Below are 19,557 nucleotides of genomic sequence, written 5' to 3'. Positions count from 1 at the left end.
CAGTGCAAAAACCTGGCCTGTGCAATCAGTTGAAGGCTTGGGAAGCACTGGGAGACGGAGCCCGACCTCTTCCCACACCATCACTGCTGACCTGGTGAGCCTGGACAGGCTAAAGGGACACGGGAGCTCTCAGGATCTGCTTTCCACTCACTTACTTGTCCTGTCCAGTTCAATCATGCTCTTGGGAAGAGTAGGTGCCTTTTCTTACTGCAGCCCACGTGCCTCGGCCACAACAGGGAGGTGCTACTGCAGCAGCAATGCGCTACATCAACCTCAGCCTCATTTCATTGCTGAAGCTCGTAGTGATGGCTCCAACTGAATTACCCTGGTGTACATTTTTTTGTCCGTAGGTTGAGCCTTAGAAGAATAACAAAGAGAGCCGTCTGTCAGCCCACGGTCAGAAACATGTTGCTTTTCCCACACTCAGGCGTAGACACATTTTTTCCTCCTCTGGAGCGCTCCTTTCCTCTGCCAGGACTCCCGTTGCAGCCACAGTGCGGGGAAGCACCGCGCGAGCAGGAACAGAGCTGATGGAGCTAGAGGGTAGGACACGCAGAGGACAACCTCACACTGCAATTGCTCAACCTTGTTTTGGCCCCCCACAGGCAAGCAATACCACGACTATTTTTGCTTCTGGTTATGTTATAAAATACGTAAAACTAAACCAGTGGATTTGTACTCCTGTTCTGCACATGTATGAAAATTATGGGAAAAAAACCACTAGCGTATACAATAATCCCTTCTTATATGAATGAAGCTCCTCATGACCTTAAAGCCACGCACCGGGCTGGCAGGCCAAGATGTTTAAGTAGTTGAGCATTTTGTTCAGGTGACAGGCAGCCCTTTTAAGTCTTAATCAGCAGATATCCAGAGAGCTAACTTACAGACATAAAGCAAATCTACTTAGGGAATAAATGTCTAAATAAGTATGAGAGATGGGATGCTGATCTTTTAATGTTCCTCTGCAGGGTAAACAAAATTATAGTTGTTTTTTTTTTTTCCAGTTTAATTCATTTATGGCATTCGTCTATTATTGCATGATAAAAAGGCTCAACATGTCTAGCTCGCTAGGTCTTCCCTCTGTCCTGGAGTGAGCCTGCCCAGCTAAGCTGAACACTAACGAGAAGGCAGGCAGGCGTACAAAGCCATGGCACTGATCAGCCAGATGTACAGATAATCCAGATGTACATCAACTGCCTACCTGAAGTCCACTTGGTGGACAAAGTGGGCAACTGCAATAGAGACTATAAAAAAAACAGAGCAGACTGGAGGTACATCACCTTGCACGATGAGTTCACCATAGAATTATAGAATGGTTTGGGTTGGAAGGGACCTTAAAGATCACCTAGTTCCTACCCCCCTGCCCTGGGCAGGGACACCTCCCACCAGACCAAGTTGCTCCAAGCCCCATCCAACCCGGCCTTGAACCCCTCCAGGGATGGGGCAGCCACAGCTTCTCTGGGCAACCTGGGCCAGGGGCTCACCACCCTCACAGCAAAGAATTTCTTCACAATATCTCATCTAAATCTCTCCTCTTTCTGTTTAAAACTGTTACCCCTCATCCTATTGCAACACTCCCTGATAAAGAGTCACTCCCTCTCTCTCCTGTAGGTCCCCTTTAGGGGGGAAGGCTGCTGTAAGGTCTCCCTGGAGCCTTCTCTTCTCCAGGCTGAACAACCCCAACTCTCTCAGCCTGTCTTCGTAGCAGAGGTGCTCCAGCCCTCTCATCATCTTGGCGGCCCTCTCCTCTGGACTCGCTCCAACAGGTCCATATCCTGATTATGCTGGGGGCTCCAGAGCTGGACGCAGTACTCTAGGTGGGGTCTCGCCAGAGCGGAGTACAGAGGGAGAATCCCCTCCCTCGCCCTGCTGGCCAGGCTTCTTCTGATGCAGCCCAGGATGAAGTTGGCTTTCTGGGTTGCAAACACACATTGCTGGCTCATGTTGAGCTTCTCATCAAGCAACACCCCCAAGTCCTTCTCCTCAGGGCTGCTCTCAAGCCATTCTCCACCCAGCCTGGATTTGTGCTTGGGATTGCCCCAACCCAGGTGCAGGACCTTGCACTTGGCCTTGGTAAACTTCACGAGGTTCACACGGGCCCATCTCTCAAGCCTGTCCAGGTCCCTCTGGACAGCATCCATCCCTCCAGCGTGTCAACTGCACCACACAGCTTGGTGTCATCAGCAACCTTGCTGAGGGTGTCCTCAGTCCCACTGTCCATGTCTCCAACAAAGACACTAAACTGCACTGGTCCCAGTACCGACCCCTGAGGAACATCACTCAGACATTGAGCCATTGACTGCAACTCTTTGAGTACGGCCATCCAGCCAGTTCCTTATCCACCGAGTGGTCCATTGTCAAATCCATGTCTCCAATTTAGAGACAAGGATGTTTTGCCGGACAGTGTCAAAATTTATTTAAGTCAGAGAGAGACAAATAGCCTTTCCTTTAGTTATCTCCCATCTGCCACTTTCATTTGGCCATTAAAACCATTTTTAAAATGATAAACCAAGCAATACTGCCTAACTAATGAATGTCAAATTATCGGTGTAAATATGCCAACATTTTTTTATTTATTTGCCTCACCAAGAACATGTTCTCCTCTGTTTGGTTTTCCATTTTAATGACTACAATTTATCATATTAACTAGACTTCCAGTTTGCTATGTTTTGTTTCAAGTTCTGCTTTTTACCGAGACATCTGCAAGACAGCAGTCTCAGGTAAGAGAAGCAATAAAACTAATAAAAAAGCGATAGTAACTGTCACCAAAAAGCACAAGTGACCGAACCACCTTCATTTACTACACACTTCTCTCTTCCTCTCATTTGCTGATTTTACTGCCTGCTTTCCACTAATATTTTACTCTGCTTATATGGCAGCTCTCTGCAAGGAATGTTAATTCCCCAATTTCCAAATAATTTCCTTTCCCTACCTACCAGCAGGCAGCACAGGAAGGAAGGAAAGCCAAAGCGGGAGAACCGTCCATGATGAAGTCAAGCCTCGCACAGTGGCCCAGTCGGGAGTTTCAGGATGCATTTGAAACTCCAGTGATGCCTGAATCCGTGCAGGATCCTGCCTGCGCAGGATGTATCTATCTGCTGCCTGTCTAACGTGGTGGGAAACCAGTTAGTCCAGCTGCACCAAGGCTGTATCTATTTCAGAGCACGAGCATATGTGTTTTCCCCACCTGTCACAACTGTGAAATGTATAGATAGCATTTACTTCCTAGGCATTCGTCGCTCAAATTAACAGGCAACCTGTTAGTCTGAGTGCAATTAGCACCCCAAACTTTACTCCAGACGTATCTGGTAGCTGAAATTTGCTTGCAAATCTTTAAGCAGCCTGGTGTACGCTTTGAGTAAATACAGGCCAACGCAGAGAGTGGAAATCCTGTGAAATCCCCAAGAAATTTAACATGAAGCAAAGCTAAACACGCTGTTGGAGAATCTGCCGTGCCTTTGTCAGAACCCATAATGGAATGTTCACGTTTTTGCAAACTGAAATTGAGCACTAGGTTCACACGAGACCCAGCAAACCAAATGACAGCGTAACACAACCTGCCAGGGCTGACTCCTGCCGCCCTCTTCCTGCTGCCGGATTTAAACCTGCCGCTCCCTCTACATGCTTTTCATGAAAATGCCAGTTACATACAGACACGCATCTTGAAAAACGACACTAGCATTTTGCAGAAGCATATGCAAGCGATACCATACGATACCAGTGGTGTAAACGCCTATCTGTGTCATGGCATGACTTCTTCTATTGGAGAGTACGGCCAGCAGAGCCTGCAACCGCACTGCCACAGCTGCCTTTTCCACTGTGGCCCTCACACCTACATACCAGTCTCTCCCATGTTGCAGCCACATTGTCTGCAGCATGCTCAGATGCCCACCTGAGTGCACTGAATCACTCCTTTGCGGGTTATTTCTTCAAACATAACCAGTTTTGAAACACCAAATAACGATGGGCTTAAATTCTTTTCATTCAGCATTCACCTTTCCCTCCTTGAGGTCACTAGCGCGTTAACAAGGAATGCACAATCCACACGGAAATGTTCCTTCACAAACCCAAAGGCCAAAAGCTTGATATTTACTCAAAGTTTGAAGTAAGGAGGGCTGAGGGAGTGCACAACCCAGGTTCCACGGTGGCAGGACAGCCTTCATCTATCACAGACTTCCTCTGGATGCTGGAGATTCAATTAGGCTCATAACTCCAGTCTCACGCACAAAGATGGTTTGATGTTCGTTCAGCAATCACCTTTTTTTTTTTTTTCTCTTTTTCCTAAATGCTCTACAAACGTTGCCCAGAGTTCTTCCCTTGCTTAAGTCTATCCATCAGTCCATGTATAGCATTTTATTAGGATTAGCTTCTCAACGCCTTCAGTGCTTATCTGCATGATTCTCTGACCTTCTCAAACCCTACCTTACCTGCTGGCACCACACAGTGACAGAGTCCTGCAAGGTGTCACCTTTCTGTGTAGTGACATGGTTTTCTCCCCCAAGTCCTGGATAAATCTAAACGACACATATTCAGAGCATCTGTCACAGCAATGACATTGCTCTTCTTCTCTGCACATCTGTGACATTTTATTATCCTCTTCTAATATGACAGCAGAGCTGGTGGGAAAGAGACCTGCCCTTCTCCAGCCCAGTACCCATAGCTACTCCCCCCTAGGCACAGAAGATGGAGGGAAGTAAAAAGATTTCTTACCCGTAGGAAGGAGAGGTCTCGGTTGTGCTCAATGCTCGTGATTTCCAGGTTGCCCATAACTACCTCGCAGTTCTCATAGTACTTGCGCAGGGCCCGATACTGCTGCTCCAGGTCTGAGAGGGAGCTCAGCTTGTTCTCGGTGCCGGCACACACTGCAAGAAACCACAGGACAAACAACGAGGATGAGTGTGGAAGAGGACCACAGGAGCAGAGAAGGAAATAAAGTTTGCACACAGGGATACAGGTAATTGTAACAGAAGTTACAATTATTCACGGGGTTGGGTACTGCAAAAAAAAAAAAAAAAACAACAAAAAAACCCCAAACAAACCAGCACAGGTTATTTGAACGTCAGCAGTAAAGATAGGAAGAAATATGGTCCGTGATCATCTCAGCAATTTAAACACATCTCACCAAACGGGATGAAGTTCTGGTATTTACCACCAAATGCAGAAAGGCTGAAAACGCAGAAATGCAGGAAAAACTCAAAACTAGTTGACCCCAGAACCTAAAGGGCCAAGGCCAGGTGTCAGTGGAGTCACTACTAGTTCTGCCAACGACAGAATGGGACACTGAACAGGGATGCGCCAATCACAGACTAAAGGACGTACGGCTGGAGAGACCCGTGCATCCAAGCTGACCTGGGTAATCCAGCATTTTCCCTATTCAGCTGATGCTCAGAACGGCCTGTTGGACAAGCCAAGAGCAACCTGACCAGAAGGCTTATACCCAACATTGTTTTCCCCATCACTTTCCTTAAGATCCCAGCCCTTCCCAGCTTTACGCAATTAAATAGGAGAAAGACAATAGCAAAAACCACAACGTCTTTCAGCTAGTCACCAGACTGAATATGCAGCAGAGATGTCTCAGATGAGTTAGAAAACACCATCCTAATACAGTTAGTTTTTGGAAGATGCCCTTTAATATTATACTATTCCGTTCTAAATTTTGAAGTCAGATTCAAAGCCACTGCAGGGTCACAGCTCGGCTCAGTCTATCAGCTTGCCGTGCATCAAGCAATGACAAAAATGAACGCGGGAAAGAAACACAGAAGCAGCATTTTCCAACAGCAGTTTTTCAGGCAGCGCTCAGCCTGCCAGGACAGCAGCGCGACTGAAATGGTCAAGTGTAGGGCTGGGCTTTTTTGGTTTTAGTTTTGGTGTTTTTTTGCATGCACTTACTTTTCCTCTCTACCAACAGCTTTGTGGGTTGTTCTCATCTGTGAGCAAATTAATCTGAATACGTCCAAAACTTTTGAAATGAGCATTATATTATGCAAAACATGAGCCAGACCGGAATAGCATTTCTGGAGTCATTCCCGCTCCTGGATTAAATCAATACAAACAAAACTCTCCATGACTGGAGGCATAATCAGTAAAATTGGCTAAAATATGCTGTTTTGAATGATGCAGGTCCTTTTCATAAATATCAAAAGTAATTAGGTTTTTGAGTACTACTATTATTGACTGTTTACTTACTATATTTCCCCCCCCCCCCCCTTTTTTTTTTTAATAGAAATGGGAACAATTCTCATCTCAGTTCTCCGCTGCAGAGCAATCTGCTCTTGTGCCAGGGCGATCCGAGCTTCAAGCAGCCTCTTGGCCAAGGCCTTCGGGAAGTGGCCAGAAACCCACAAACTGCCCAAAGTTTTCTCCCAAGGAAATTCCCTCTGCCCTAAAAATGGCAGCAGAACTCTGTTCCCTCCCGAACCGTAACTGCCCAGTGGGGAGGGACAGCAGTGGCTGGTTTCATGGGGAGCCATGCACAGGATGAAGGCCTTCTCACGTCCTTTTCGGGTTTTATGTTTGCCGCAGCTAAGGAGCACGGACCAACACTGAACAGGCGCTACGTAGGGCTGATTTTCCAAATACACATCTGGTCTAGATACCAAAGGAAATATTCTAAGGGATGTAAATTTTTTTTTATTTCTTTCTATGACCTGATAGAAGTAAAATTTTGAAGTCCTCACTAAGTTTTAAAACTTGAAATGTTTGACATGTATTCATTACACTGTGTCGCAGAAAAACAAAACTGGTTGGTTTGCTCAGGTTTTAAAACAAAAACTACCACCTCAACTCAAAGCTTAATTTGAAGCACAAACATTCCCATTTTGAAAGTTTTCTTGCCAAACCTTACCACTTAGAGTAAAACATATCTAAATAAAATTCTGTTTATAATATTTTAATAGCTATTTTGGGGGATTCCCAAGATGGAAAGACGTGATCCCACTGGGCTTGACACAGCTCTGCTGGACTGGGAACACCTGGAAGGATTAACCAGTGCTGCTTGGGGACGGCACGTCTTTCTTTTTGAAATACAAAGCCGTGTCCTAGCTCACGTTGAAAGTTTTATTTGGAACAACCTCGAGATCTGCTTACCAGCATCTCCACCCTGCAGGGAGACACGTGCCTGTCCCTGCCAGCAGACTTCAAAAATATTTGCTCCCAATTACAAAATTAGTTTGTTTGCTTTTTCCTTAAAAGCAGCAGCAGCAGCAGCATCTATAACAAGATTGACTATGTTTCCAGCCAAATAAGTATTATTCTGTCTTAAGGCACCCGAGGACTAATAAATAATTTCTGTTCCATTTCGCAATCGGTGCTAAGGATCACTATAGCTCAGAAAACAATTCCAGCAGCTCAGCTAATAAAGCTATACACTGCAACACTGGTATTTCGTGTTACACACCCATTAAACGTTTCCCGAAAGCAGATTTAGCCATTTGTTGCTGTAAGGAGGCAGAACACCTGGAGCCTGCTCTTGCAAGAGGATTCAACGGGGGTGAAGCCAGCCCAGATGTGAGCTGGGGCTGCAGATTTTATTCAAGTAAGATTAATTTTGTACAACCAAACCATTGCAAGTAACTGCTCCCAGCTTTTGACAACGCTACAGAAATCAATTCTTTCAGATGAATAAAATCTTAAAAGCAAATTTAGAAGAAATCATGTTGGTCTTTTAAATTTATCCTAGAGCAATTCCAAGCACTTAATTTCTGCCTTAAAAACAAAAATCCTCTCTGGTCCTCCGTTAGACAAAACACCTCTGTGTTCCAGCTCACAGCTGGGCCTCTACTGCCTGCAAGATACATGGCAAAAGGTCCCTGCAACCCAGCTCCTCACAGCCTGCTCCCGCTGCAAAATCTGGGAAGCCAGGGAACCCAGTGCCCAGCGTCCATCCTTCCAGCCATGGCTGGGCTTTTACAGCGCTGCACTGTACTGACAGGCGGAGAGGGAGAGGAGAGAAACTGGTTACAGACTGCTCAAATCAAGCAGTACACCGAAAGTGGGATTTATCCTCCATCAATCGGCAGGGAACGCAGCAGTGCAGATTTTCTGCCATGGGTACCCGAGCCGCAGTGCCGCTGGAGCAGAACCTGCCCCCAGAGCAGGAGAGAGCCCCAGGCTGGGGAATGAGCTGAAATCCCAAAGCCAACGTGGGTATAACTATAGATCACTAATAATGCATTACCATAATAAGCCATTAATCTCTCTCTGCCTCAGCTTTACAGCACAAGTTTTGTATGTATACTTTTGATGCACCTAATAATTGCACCAGATTCAAAATACAAAAGAGAAAACGATGCAAATATTCAAGAAAAGCAGATTAGGTCAATTCTCACTCACCAGGGCATAGGGCTGGGACAGTACCCTCCACCCTTCACAGAGTCCTTTAAAGCAGTGAGATTAGATATGCTGTTGGGTTTTTTAAGGAAAAATACAATTAACAGGGTAAAAAGTTATTCCGGCCACAAGGGAGAAATGCTGCTGCCATATACAATTCCAGCAGAGCTCCCGCTTGCCTGCATGTGCCAGGGAGCCAAACCTGGGAGGGACATGGGGCACAAAGCAGGCTGCGAACCGGGAGTTAACAGTAAGTTTTAGCTCCCATTTTGATCCACAGGAGGCAAGTTCCAGCTGCTCCAGGGCAAATACAATCATTTTGGGTCTGAATTGCCAAAACAGTCAAGAAGCACCAAAGCATGCAAGGTGGGAGCTGAGCAAGGGTCGCAGAGGATGCCCAGTCCATCTGCCCCCGAGCACGAACACATCCCTCTCACCCTCCTGCTCATCTCTTGGAACAGCAACAGGCACCTGTGCATTGTAGCGGCTCTTTAAAATTAAGTGCCAAAATAATACGTGTTTTCAGGGATGCTCCAGCCATATAAAGGCATAAAAACATGAGCACAACGAAATATATTTCCTTGTCATGCCATGCTAAACTACCATAATCTATATTTCATAAACTCTCTTCAAAGCACTTTGTTGTATATTGTCAGACACGTTATTTTATATAGCCCCAGAAACCGATGAGCAGCAAGAAAATAAAGACTGCATGTTAAAAGCAGTCCCTGCAGCAGAACCTCTCCTGGTTAATGAAAAACACTAATTCCCCTGCCTCTAACAGAGGTCAAAAAAGTACCAGTTTAAGATGTGCCTCCACAATCTGCAGCTTCTCTCGCTATTGAGTGCCTTTGAGCACGTATACTCCCAGCTTGCTCAGAAGGTCTTACAGAGGTGGCTCAATGAGGGGAACCCTTCAGCACCATTTAAATGCATGCCCAGGAAAATCTGATGTCCCCTTATGTTTTCCCAGACGGACTCCCCAGCGAGCTGTTGACTGACAGCCTGTGCCAGGTTACCGGCATGCCATGAAGCTCTCAAACACATCTCTCCACCAACACAGGCTTGGCCATTCCTTCTCTTCCCATATTCTGGCTACAAACCTCGCATGTACGCGTGCGTCCGTGCCCAGTGACACCCACTGCTAATGTTATCCCAAAGCTGAAGGATGTGCACCTTCCTATCTGGGAATGCCCAAAGCAGTGGTGACGGTGACCAGCCAGGCTGCCAGCCTGGGGCCTCTTCCCATCTACACCTCAAACGTGGGCGGTTTTGGGTGGGTACTGGGCAGAGCCCTGCTTGGGCATCACAAAAGTGGATTTCAGGCATTACTCACACATTCACACTCCACATTCAGTTGTTTACTTATTACCAGCTACCCAAAATGACAGAGAAGAGCTTCAGCTCCTAATGGCCCCAATTACAGCAGTAATAATCATCTGTATTGAATTGAATTTACGTTTTTCATCAATATTCATGCACATGACTTGGAAATTAATTTCCCATTGACATTTTTTTCATAACAAAGCCGAATCATTCAGATGCTCACTCATAGGTAGCAAATAACAGAGGCACTTAAAAACGTCCTTTATCTTCTGCTTTTTAGGCCATTATTTTTGCTCTGCTCTGTTGATGATAAATCTATACATTAAATTAAGAAATCACATTTGACTCAATCTATTTCTGTTTCTTGTAATACTAATGGATTTTATAATCCTCCCAGCTCAACAAGATGAACTAACTTTTGGAAGGAGCTCAGCTCATTCATTCCATTTCTTATTCAACCCCTCTCTGGATCTGCCTACATTTGGAGTTATTCAGGAAGAGCGAATCCCATCATCTCCGGCATGGTCACCCCCACCTGAAATACCGGTGTCTCCCTCCTCTCCCAAAGCACGTTTAGCGTAGCAGCGATGAGGCATCCTTGTTACCAATCCCAAGGGAGTTATCTTGAGCATCTGGATATATTCTTTTGAATCATAAAACATTTATTGGCAGGGACATGAGAGAGCAGCACGTTTGTCCCGCACCAGCCTCTGCCTGAATACAATACGACCTCCCTTAGTCCATTGGTTTAAGTGGGCCAAAAACACAAGAGAAGGCTTAAACTCCCAGACTCACTAGTTCAGGAGCATGCTTACCAAAAGAGAATCACACGTTCCTTCACCCCAGTCAGGACAAGCCTAACAACAGTCAGCACCTCTTTCTAACATTCTCTTCCCATACTTGCCACTTATTTACTTAATTAGCTGTGTTTTTACAGACAGGCCCATCATCAGGGTTTCCTGAAAGGCAGCTAACATAACTGTTTATTAATAATTGCAAACACTCATGGCAATTTGTTAAGGCCCCCAGATGGGGGGAAATACTGGAGCCCCTTAAGGAACAACTAATTACCAGCAATGCCACAGCAGTCCCCACTCATTTCATTATGCTCTGCGCTCTCAGCTACAGCCTGGGCACCCTATCATGTACGCACACAGAAGAAGGGGTAAACACACTTTTAATCCTTTCATTATTATTTTACAGCTCTCCTTGAACAAGCGGTAAAAGCCTCGAATTTTCTTGCAATTAAGCACATCCTAATGAAAGGAGGGACCGCCTGCACTTACAGTCCTGCAGATGTCTCCTGGGAGAAGGCAAAACACTCCTTGCGGTCACCAGCCGCCTTCCTATAAACCCAGTGGTTTTGGAGAATGTTTTGAAATTAGAGGCTTGCTTTCCCTAGGTGAGAGACTGTAATGAAGGAGAGCATAATTTTCTCTGTACTCCTAATTAAAAGCTCAGCTGGCACAAGTGTTTTCCTTCCGTGAGGTCTGCTGTACGCTAGAAAATTATCATCCCATTTGAATCCAGTTGCGTGCAATCAGCCCAACTGCCATGAACTCCTGGACGGCCGCACGGCCAGGAGAGGAGAAGCTCAGCATTGCCACCCAGCCGCCGTTCTGTCCCTCAGGGTGCCATCATGATGAGGGGACGCAGAAGGGGCTGGCCCACAGCAGCTGTGAGCTGTAATCCCTCCTTACCTGCACGCAAACAGCCCAGAGACACAAGCCCCGGAGTGCTATTATTCATTTTTATTTCAATGTTAAGCTCCCCACAACTGCTAAATAAAGTCAAATTAAACAAAAAAAAAAACAAAAAAAAACCAAAAAAAAACCCAAACTGTAATTGTCATCCAGACTTTAATGTGCAATGCTAAAAGGACATTCTGAAACACTTCGATAGCCTTTCTTCTCTTTGTGTGGAGAAGACGTCCCTGGGTTGATTGCAGCTGGTATCAAAAGTATTAATTCCCTGAAATTTGCTCGCTAAACCCCCAAATAGCGTTTCATATGCCGCTGTGAAAGCTTCCAGCACTTCCAGAAAAGTTGTACGAATGCATTTTATCAGGGTGTTCCCACCTCCAGTAGAAGCTCATCAGATGCCACCTACAAAGGGAAGAGCTTTCCCAATTTTATGAACAGGAACACAAATAGGCACAGGAAAGACTGACAGTGATTGTAACTTCATCAAGAAGGATTAGTTATGTGTGATAACGCTTTCCGGAGCTGATGGCACCCTCTCCTTCCACCAAGCTCTCCAAAATCTGTTTGGTGGATGCTACACAGCATATTTTATTGATGTAGCACTCCTGTCCATACCAATCAAAAAATGGCATCAAAGGACTAGATTTATACTGCAACATTTCAAGGATAATTGCCGGTGCCGACCACGTCAAGCCACTGTCACCTGCCTGCATTATGCCAGTATTTCCAGCATTGTTTCTCTTTTCGTTTCCTCACATATATATTATAATACAGCAACCGGACAGAACAAGATGGGAAAAATTTACTGCAGGACCTATACCATACAGTTACCACTAAAAAAAAAAAAAAAGGCAGAAATTAATACCAGAGACTTTGCCAATGGCTCTTCCCACCCAAGCCTTTGTACCAAATTATTTTCTCTGGGTACTTCTTCCCTTTTTCTCCCTACTCTTCACAGACACACATATCCACGCTTTCTTTACTCATTTCGTTCTATTTTGAGGGTAAATAGTTGCTTCTTAACTATAATGTAGGTACCGGACTTGACAAGCAATTAAAGCAAACAATTTCCACTCATCTAACTTTGCCAAATTAGTCATCTGCCATCTGCTCTATCATCTGGCTCTCCTTGAGGTCTTGCTGTGAATCTGGAAGCGCCTGCTCTGATGAGGAGGCAGCAGATAAGCCTCCAAGTTGGCAGGGAACTCAAGGGATGGAGGTGACACGGGGGTGACACGTGGCCCTGCGCTGCTCCCCACCACCCCTGTCGGGACAGCTCTGAGAGGTGCTTGCTGGCTCCAGCGGTCAAACCGGCAAATTACCGGCACAAAAGTGATAGAAAAGCATTTGAAATTAAAAATTGCTTTTTCAGCCGCTTATGTGGCATGGTTGCTCAGAAGGAGTGTGGGATTTTCTTATCGGATGCAGGATGCAAGAAATAACTTACTTTATTGAAATGACCTCAGCATTTACAATTTAGTTCCCAACAAAGTACATAACCTAAGCAAACAATTAATAGACATTCTCTAAGAAAGATTTGAGTGGTCTAGGCTTCCAGCACCTGATTTACTTCAGGTAGGCCTTGTTTTGAGCCAGTGAAAAGGTTTTCAAATAGCTCTGAAATACAATGCAAATCTCCTCTGCCCTCCAACTTGTGAGCACTGGCGGGACCTTTGTCTATTACCAGTTTTCCAGTTTGGGCTCCTTACTGGGTCTTCCCAGTACGATCAAGAATATCACCCTTTCCTAACTAACCTACGTTTCCTCCCCGAGGAAATTAAATACCACTCCAGAGTGTAAGTTAGTCCACCCACATGTTGCCGTTGCCCAAGCCATCACATGAAGGAATCGCTCTCCCTGTTGGTGGTGAATTCCTGCACTAGTCTCCAGTTCAGCCTCTTGAGTGCAGCACCCAGAATTAAGCTTGTGAATCTAACTCAACGTCAAGAGCCCAAATCCTCCCCTACAGTACTAAAGTATAGACCATCACCAGATCTGCAGATAAACGATGGTGAGTAATCCAAGGCCATCTGTTCTTGGGCTGCTAAATGCAGAGCAAAGGCCTAAGAGTTTGCAAATATTGCTCTCCCTGCTTTCCAACTCTCACCCTTCCCCAGTCCCGCTCCAGCACACCAACAGTGGCTCATGCGACCTATTTCTCTCCGTCACGGTGTATCCTGACTCCTTACCAGAGCAAAGCGGTGGGGGTGGACCTGCTGGAAAGCAGCTCTGAAGAAAAGGATCTGGGGGTCTTGGTAGACAGTAAATTATCCATGAGCAAGCAGTGTGCCCTTGTTGCCAAGAAGGCCAATGGAATTCTGGGCTGCACAGGGAAGAGTGTGGCCAATAGGTCGAAGGAGGTCATTCTCCCCCTCTCCTCTGCACTGGTGAGGCCACAACTGGAATATTGTGTCCAGTTCCGGGCTCCCCAGTTCAAGAGAGACAGGGAACTACTGGAGAGAGTCCAGCGCAGGGCAACAAAGATGATGGAGGGATTGGAGCATCTCCCTTATGAGGAAAGGCTGAGAGAGCTGGGACTCTTTAGCCTGGAGAAGAGAAAGTTGAGGGGGGACCTTATTAACGTTTACAAGGATCTAAAGGGTGGGTTTAAGGAGGATGGAGCCAGACTCTTTTCAGTGGTTCCCAGTAACAGGACAAGGGGTAACAGGCACAAGCTGGAACATAGGAAGTTCCGATCAAATATGAGAAAAAACTTCTTTACGGTGAAGGTGACAGAGCACTGGAACAGGCTGCCCAGGGCGGTTTTGGGGTCTCCTTCTCTGGAGACTTTCAAGACCCGCGTGGATGCAAGTCCTGAGTCACGTGCTCTGGGCAATCCTGCTTTAGCAGGGGAGTTGGACTAGATGATCTCTAGAGGTCCCTTCCAACTCTGAAAAATTCCGTGATTCTGTGAAATCTCTACAGGTCTCAGCAGTGGGAAGGATTTGGGTTGCATTTTCAATGCCAATGGAAGAAGTGGGGGGAAAATGATGGAGCACGAACCATGAGCCCAGGTGAACACATCCACGGGTAGGAACGGGGGGAGCAGAAGGGAGCCAGGCACTTAGATTGGTTTTTGTACATGTGCCTTCACCGCAAATCAATTTATCAAGGGATGCCAATAACATCTGCTATGAGGTTGGTCCGAAATTGCTTCCCAGCTCACAAACCAGGCTGCTGTGCTGGGGACATGAAGGGCTCCTTCCCCCCCTGCCGCAGTGCCCTCCTGGCGCCCAGGGGTGCTCCGCTCGCACAGAGCATGGCCATGGTGCTGCGGCAGTGGCCGCCTTCCCCACCAGCTCCTGCTGTTCCACCGGGACTCTTGCGGCTCCGCGACAGCCGGGGGCCTTCGCCTGCCTGCCTTTTTTTTCCTTCCCCAAAGGGCCCCTGAATACCGGCAAGCATTCACTCAACTTAAATGCATTTTAATTAACATTGTACAAACACACTGAGCTTGTGCATGCACAAGGGAGCGCATTCATTCAGCTTCTGCCTGATTCTCAGCCCAAGAAATCCAGCGGGAGCGCTGGCAGCCGCTGCGATGGGAATGGGATTGCAGTCCTCGCTGCCGGTACAATATTTAAAATACACTTGGCAAAATGCGCACAAGCCCTCAGATCCTACTTACTAGTATTTAAGCACCGTTTATGTAAAAGATCCAGCTCAGACAGGGTAGGTGGGACAGGTGCTTTTATATCTGCTAATGTAACTGCGGGTAATTAGTCACCACTAAAACACACAGCAACCGCTGCATCGTTCCAGGGTAAGCATAAGCCACCTGTGACATAAAAAAAAAAAAAAGGTATTTCCCCAAGATCTCCCACAGAAATTTCTCTCGCATTAATTATCACATAACCCAAATACCACCTAATAAAATGATTAAAATAACTATGAAATTTAAACACAAAGAAAGGGACCGCTTTGGAGAGAGCAACCTCCCCAGATTTTGGCAAGACAGAACTGCAGAGGGGCTTACGCAAAAAGTCCTGGGAGAAACTTCAGAGAAATAAAGAAAACCAATACCTCACGAGGAGCACCTGAGATGCCACGCCAGGGCTGGGGCGTCCCCATCAACCGGGCAAGCGCCAACCCAGCATTTCAGAGCTGCTTTGCCCAAGTGTTTCAAGGGCACCGTGCAATGCAGGAGAAGGCGATTAAAGGAACTCCCCCATTTTAGCCCATATGCATAGCCCTATTTAAGTTGAAGCAGCACGCAGTTCATTTTTCGTTGATGAAAATAACAGGCTCTCAAGCAACACGATAACCTTGTCAAGTAGACGGGAGAATTCAGCTCAGGTAAGACAGCTGAAATGGCAATTATTTAAACTTGGAAGTACTACAGATGAGGGGATGGGTGCTGCAGCTGCAGAGAGGGGCAGGGGCTGCGCTGAGGCTGGCCGGGCCAGGGGGGTGATCAACACGCTTCGTCTAGAGCCACAACGCGCTGGATCTGGGAATTCGGACCACCTCCTGCAGTCTCTGGCAGTCATATACATTAAGGTCATCAAGTCAAAAATTAATCCAAAGTGCTCTCTTACATAAGCCTTCCTTAAACCGATGGTTGTGTTTTCCTAATTGTCTGTGGCTAAACTAAGTGATAAAACCCATGTTAGTAAACCAAGTGCTTTCAGATATCAGTTTACAGGCAGGAAAAACAATCTTTCAATAATTAAAGTCTATTCAATAACCTTTTTACTTCCATATGCTATGTATAAAAACATACCGCCTAATCTTAAATTAGTATCATCTGCCACAGACAATCCTGCATCTCTTGCAGTCCGCACACATTTCGGATGAACAGCCTCATGGAGGATGCCGAGCACGTAGGGCATCACCAGCGGGCCCGCTCAGGAGGGGAGGTGCTCACGAGCACCCAACTCCCACCCTCTCAAACCTGCATCTCCTGAACCAAGTCCTTGGGTTGCACAATTTAAATTAAACATAATAAAAATAAAAAGCTAAATAAAAGCCTGAGCACCCAATAAATTCTTCCAAGGCCGCTGAGGGCTTCAGCTCTAGTGAAAGGCAGCACAGTGGCCATTTCTGGGTACGGTCATGGCGTACAAAACCAAACCTCTCCCACTGAGAAGCTTTCCCATTTAGAAAGTAAAGGAACTACTTTTTAACCTCACTGAGGCTGTTGGCATAAGCTGCTCTTAAATCTGCGCAAAGCGGGCCAATGCAGGACTTGCATTTGAATTGATAACCTCATTGCACGCGAGCCGTACATTCCGGACAAACACCTGCAGTGCTGAAACTTCTGCCTGTTTCACCTGGGTGGGGAGGACTGCACGGCTATGTTTGATGAGCTTCTTGGTTCGTCTCATTGATGCTTTAAAAACGAGAGAGCCAGAGGCTGCAATCACAGAGCGAGTTGCCCCTCTTCACACAATTCCCACTAAGCCTTTATAAACAGTTTCTCTTTCCAAGGCTGCAAGGGGGCACGGGGGGAGTCAAAGTTGCTGTGAAATTGCTCCTCAAACGCACTTCCCCTGCAGTCAAATCTGGGAAAGCAACTTCAAAAATCTCTAATTGTTTTCCTCGCCCAACATATTGCTGCACTGGACTAACCTAAGGCATTTTTATTTGTTAGTTTTTGTTTCTACTTTCAGACATCATCCCAAAAGGTAAATTCTAGGTAACCATACTTGTCCAAATCATGTATTATGAATTCTTTATAGGTAAGTTTGCTCAAATATCCTCCCCATTAATACTGTCTGTTTTTTCTGTCGGGTTTTTTAAAATACACTTCATATATATTTTATAAATGCTTGTGTTTGTTCCCACACACCCCCCCCGCCCCAGAGACTGTCCTTAAACTTCCTGCCCATTGATTGTGACGGCATCCATTTGTAAAGGTCAAAAGAAAGCTTCTCTGACAGCTGAACTCAGAAGGCAATTTTTAAATGAGCTGTTTCTCTTCCTCCACAAAGCAAGACGCCAACAAAATCAAAACCCTAGGTCTTTTTTATTTCACTGGCCTGACCAGTGGCTTTGATAGGCTTTGGATGTCTGATGGCCGCTGAACACTCCTTGGAAATCTGAGCTTGTTTGATGGTCTTAAAAAATAACAACATGTGAAAAAGCAGGTTTATGAAGAGAAACAGAAAGGTCTATGAAAAGAAGAACGTTAATTTGCTGCTCTTCTGAAAACCTCTGCAGACCCAAGTACCAGAGCTCCCAGGGTTCCCTCACAAATGTCACCGCTGTGTGGGCTTGGCCTTGTGCATCCAAAACAAAACCAAAACACAACTGCCTGGCTAGTCAAGAAACAGACTGTGCCAACTTATTTTGATGCCTGCTTCAAATTTGTACAGAGAAAACCGGTTATTTTATCTGGGGTTGTGATCAAAAGCCTCTTCAAAAGGCTTCCGCCCTTTCCCCCCCTCCAACAGTTTACCGAATATCTCAAATTCACAACCATTGAAAGCAGGGCTGCACAATTTATGGCACTGTTATACATGAAGAAAACCTGCCATAAATCAAAGAAAACAGTTATATAAATGAGCATAAAAGTGCAGGGAAATGTCACAAGACAGCAATAAAGTATCTTCCAAATGGTAAATCCCAGGCGCAGGAGCACCATTAGTTTTGAATCTTCGACTCGGCAACAGCAGGACTGGTTTATCACTGGAGCAATCAGTACCGGGGCTCGCCTCCCTTAATAACTGCGGATTCAGGCAAACATGCACCCCTGGGCAGGGGATCGGGGAGGGCAGGAGGAAGCAGAGACAGCAAATGCACGGCTGTGCTCGCACCAACTCACACCGCTCAGAAGTAACACCCTCATCCCATGGCTCTTCGCCTGCCGCTAACTCTACGTGGGACATAGGAGCATACCACGTATATTTATTCCCCACATACATTATATATATACATAAATACAGTTGGTCTTTTTGGAGACTGGGTAATTATTTTCTTAGCCCTTTCTCAGTGCAATACAGAAACCACGGAGGACTGATTATCGTTTTACGTGCAAGAAGAGAGATGCCCACCCCAGGGTGGCCAGCCAGGTCTCCTCTGCAGACACGGCAAAGAAGCTGCTTTAACAAAAAGACAGTAATACAGGACAGGCACAAGTCTTGCCTGGGGATCAAGGAGGCATGGCGAATACAGCAGTCCTGGGAGGGAGTCGCAAGAGACTCTGGAAGAGCAGGGCGAAGGGTTTAACTTGGCAAATGGCCATAACGCCTTCCACCAACTTCCAAGGCCCCAGCTCAGGCTGCTATCTGATATTTGGTCATTTTTCTGCAAACGCTACCAGTAGAAGAATGGACACGTAACAGCAAAATAACAAGGAATTTGCTGGGATGAAGGAAAGGCAATGCCTTGTACAACACTGGAGCTGCCCCAGGAACAGCGGTGGCAGCACCGGGAGGATCCACCGACAGATTAAAGCTTCAGCCAGTAGAAGATGGAGAGGATGGCCTGAGAAATCGCTCTGAGACCAAGCGTGGTGCAGAAGACTCCCACCCTGACCACCACCACAGGCTTCTCCAAGGGATTCCCCTTCCACGCTGCTTTGCTCCAACAAGGCTACACATGAGTAACCCAGAGAAAACACCAGCCCATGCCCTTGGGCTTATTTCTTATGTCTGTGCACAAGCCATTCCCTGATCCTTTTACACTCGGAAAATTCCCAAGACTATCCCTGACCTTTTAAGAGGACATTTACATGCACCTTTATCCTGCAAGTGGTAACCATTAGCTCACTGTTAAAATAACATGTCCCAGTGATGTGCCAAAATAATGTTTTCTGGTTCTTAACCCAAAGCAAGGGGGGAGAGAGGGAGAGACGCAGCAGATGGCTGGTTGGTTTTTTTTCTGAAGACGCAGATGACATATTCCCACAGACCAAAAGCAGCTTCATATTCCTGCCTCTCACAAGAAGATGACAGTGCTTCTGCCTGAAGACCTCCCCACCTGATTTTATTTTCATAAACAAACACTGAGAAAGGCGGCAGAATGACAGGCGCCTTGCTCCTCGGCACCGGGTAGGAAGCAACAGGCACGTTATTAACAGCTTCATTAAGAAGAAAAGGCCAAGAAACAATTTTCTCAACGCAAGCCCTCTGTCAGGAGCCTGCTCTCAGGGTCCCCATTTCATTAATACCTCCACTGGATGATCCGCTTCAGCAGAAGCTGGGAAATGGGAGGGCTGCGGGAGGGGGAGCCCCGGTGGGGGGCACGGGGCCCCCGG

General features: G+C 46.3%; 1 protein-coding gene across 13 annotated transcripts in view; it reads right to left on the bottom strand.

The window, feature by feature from the left end:
- The window catches only part of ERBB4 (erb-b2 receptor tyrosine kinase 4), a 630,732-nt gene that overhangs the window by 389,314 nt on the left and 221,861 nt on the right, over positions 1 to 19,557 (bottom strand). For all 13 annotated transcript variants that reach the window (XR_012588529.1, XR_012588530.1, XR_012588533.1 and 10 more), the window contains exon 2: positions 4,711 to 4,862. Coding sequence is in view for 7 of the 13 variants with exons in the window: in XM_074596229.1 (XP_074452330.1) it covers positions 4,711 to 4,862 (152 nt within the window). In the remaining 6 variants the exon portion in view is untranslated. The remainder of the gene's footprint in view (positions 1 to 4,710; positions 4,863 to 19,557) is intronic.

Source organism: Larus michahellis, chromosome 7, assembly GCF_964199755.1.
Source record: "Larus michahellis chromosome 7, bLarMic1.1, whole genome shotgun sequence".
Classification (NCBI taxonomy): domain Eukaryota; kingdom Metazoa; phylum Chordata; class Aves; order Charadriiformes; family Laridae; genus Larus; species Larus michahellis.
Note: the sequence above shows the minus strand (reverse complement) of the source record. Positions and strands in the feature narration are given on the sequence as shown.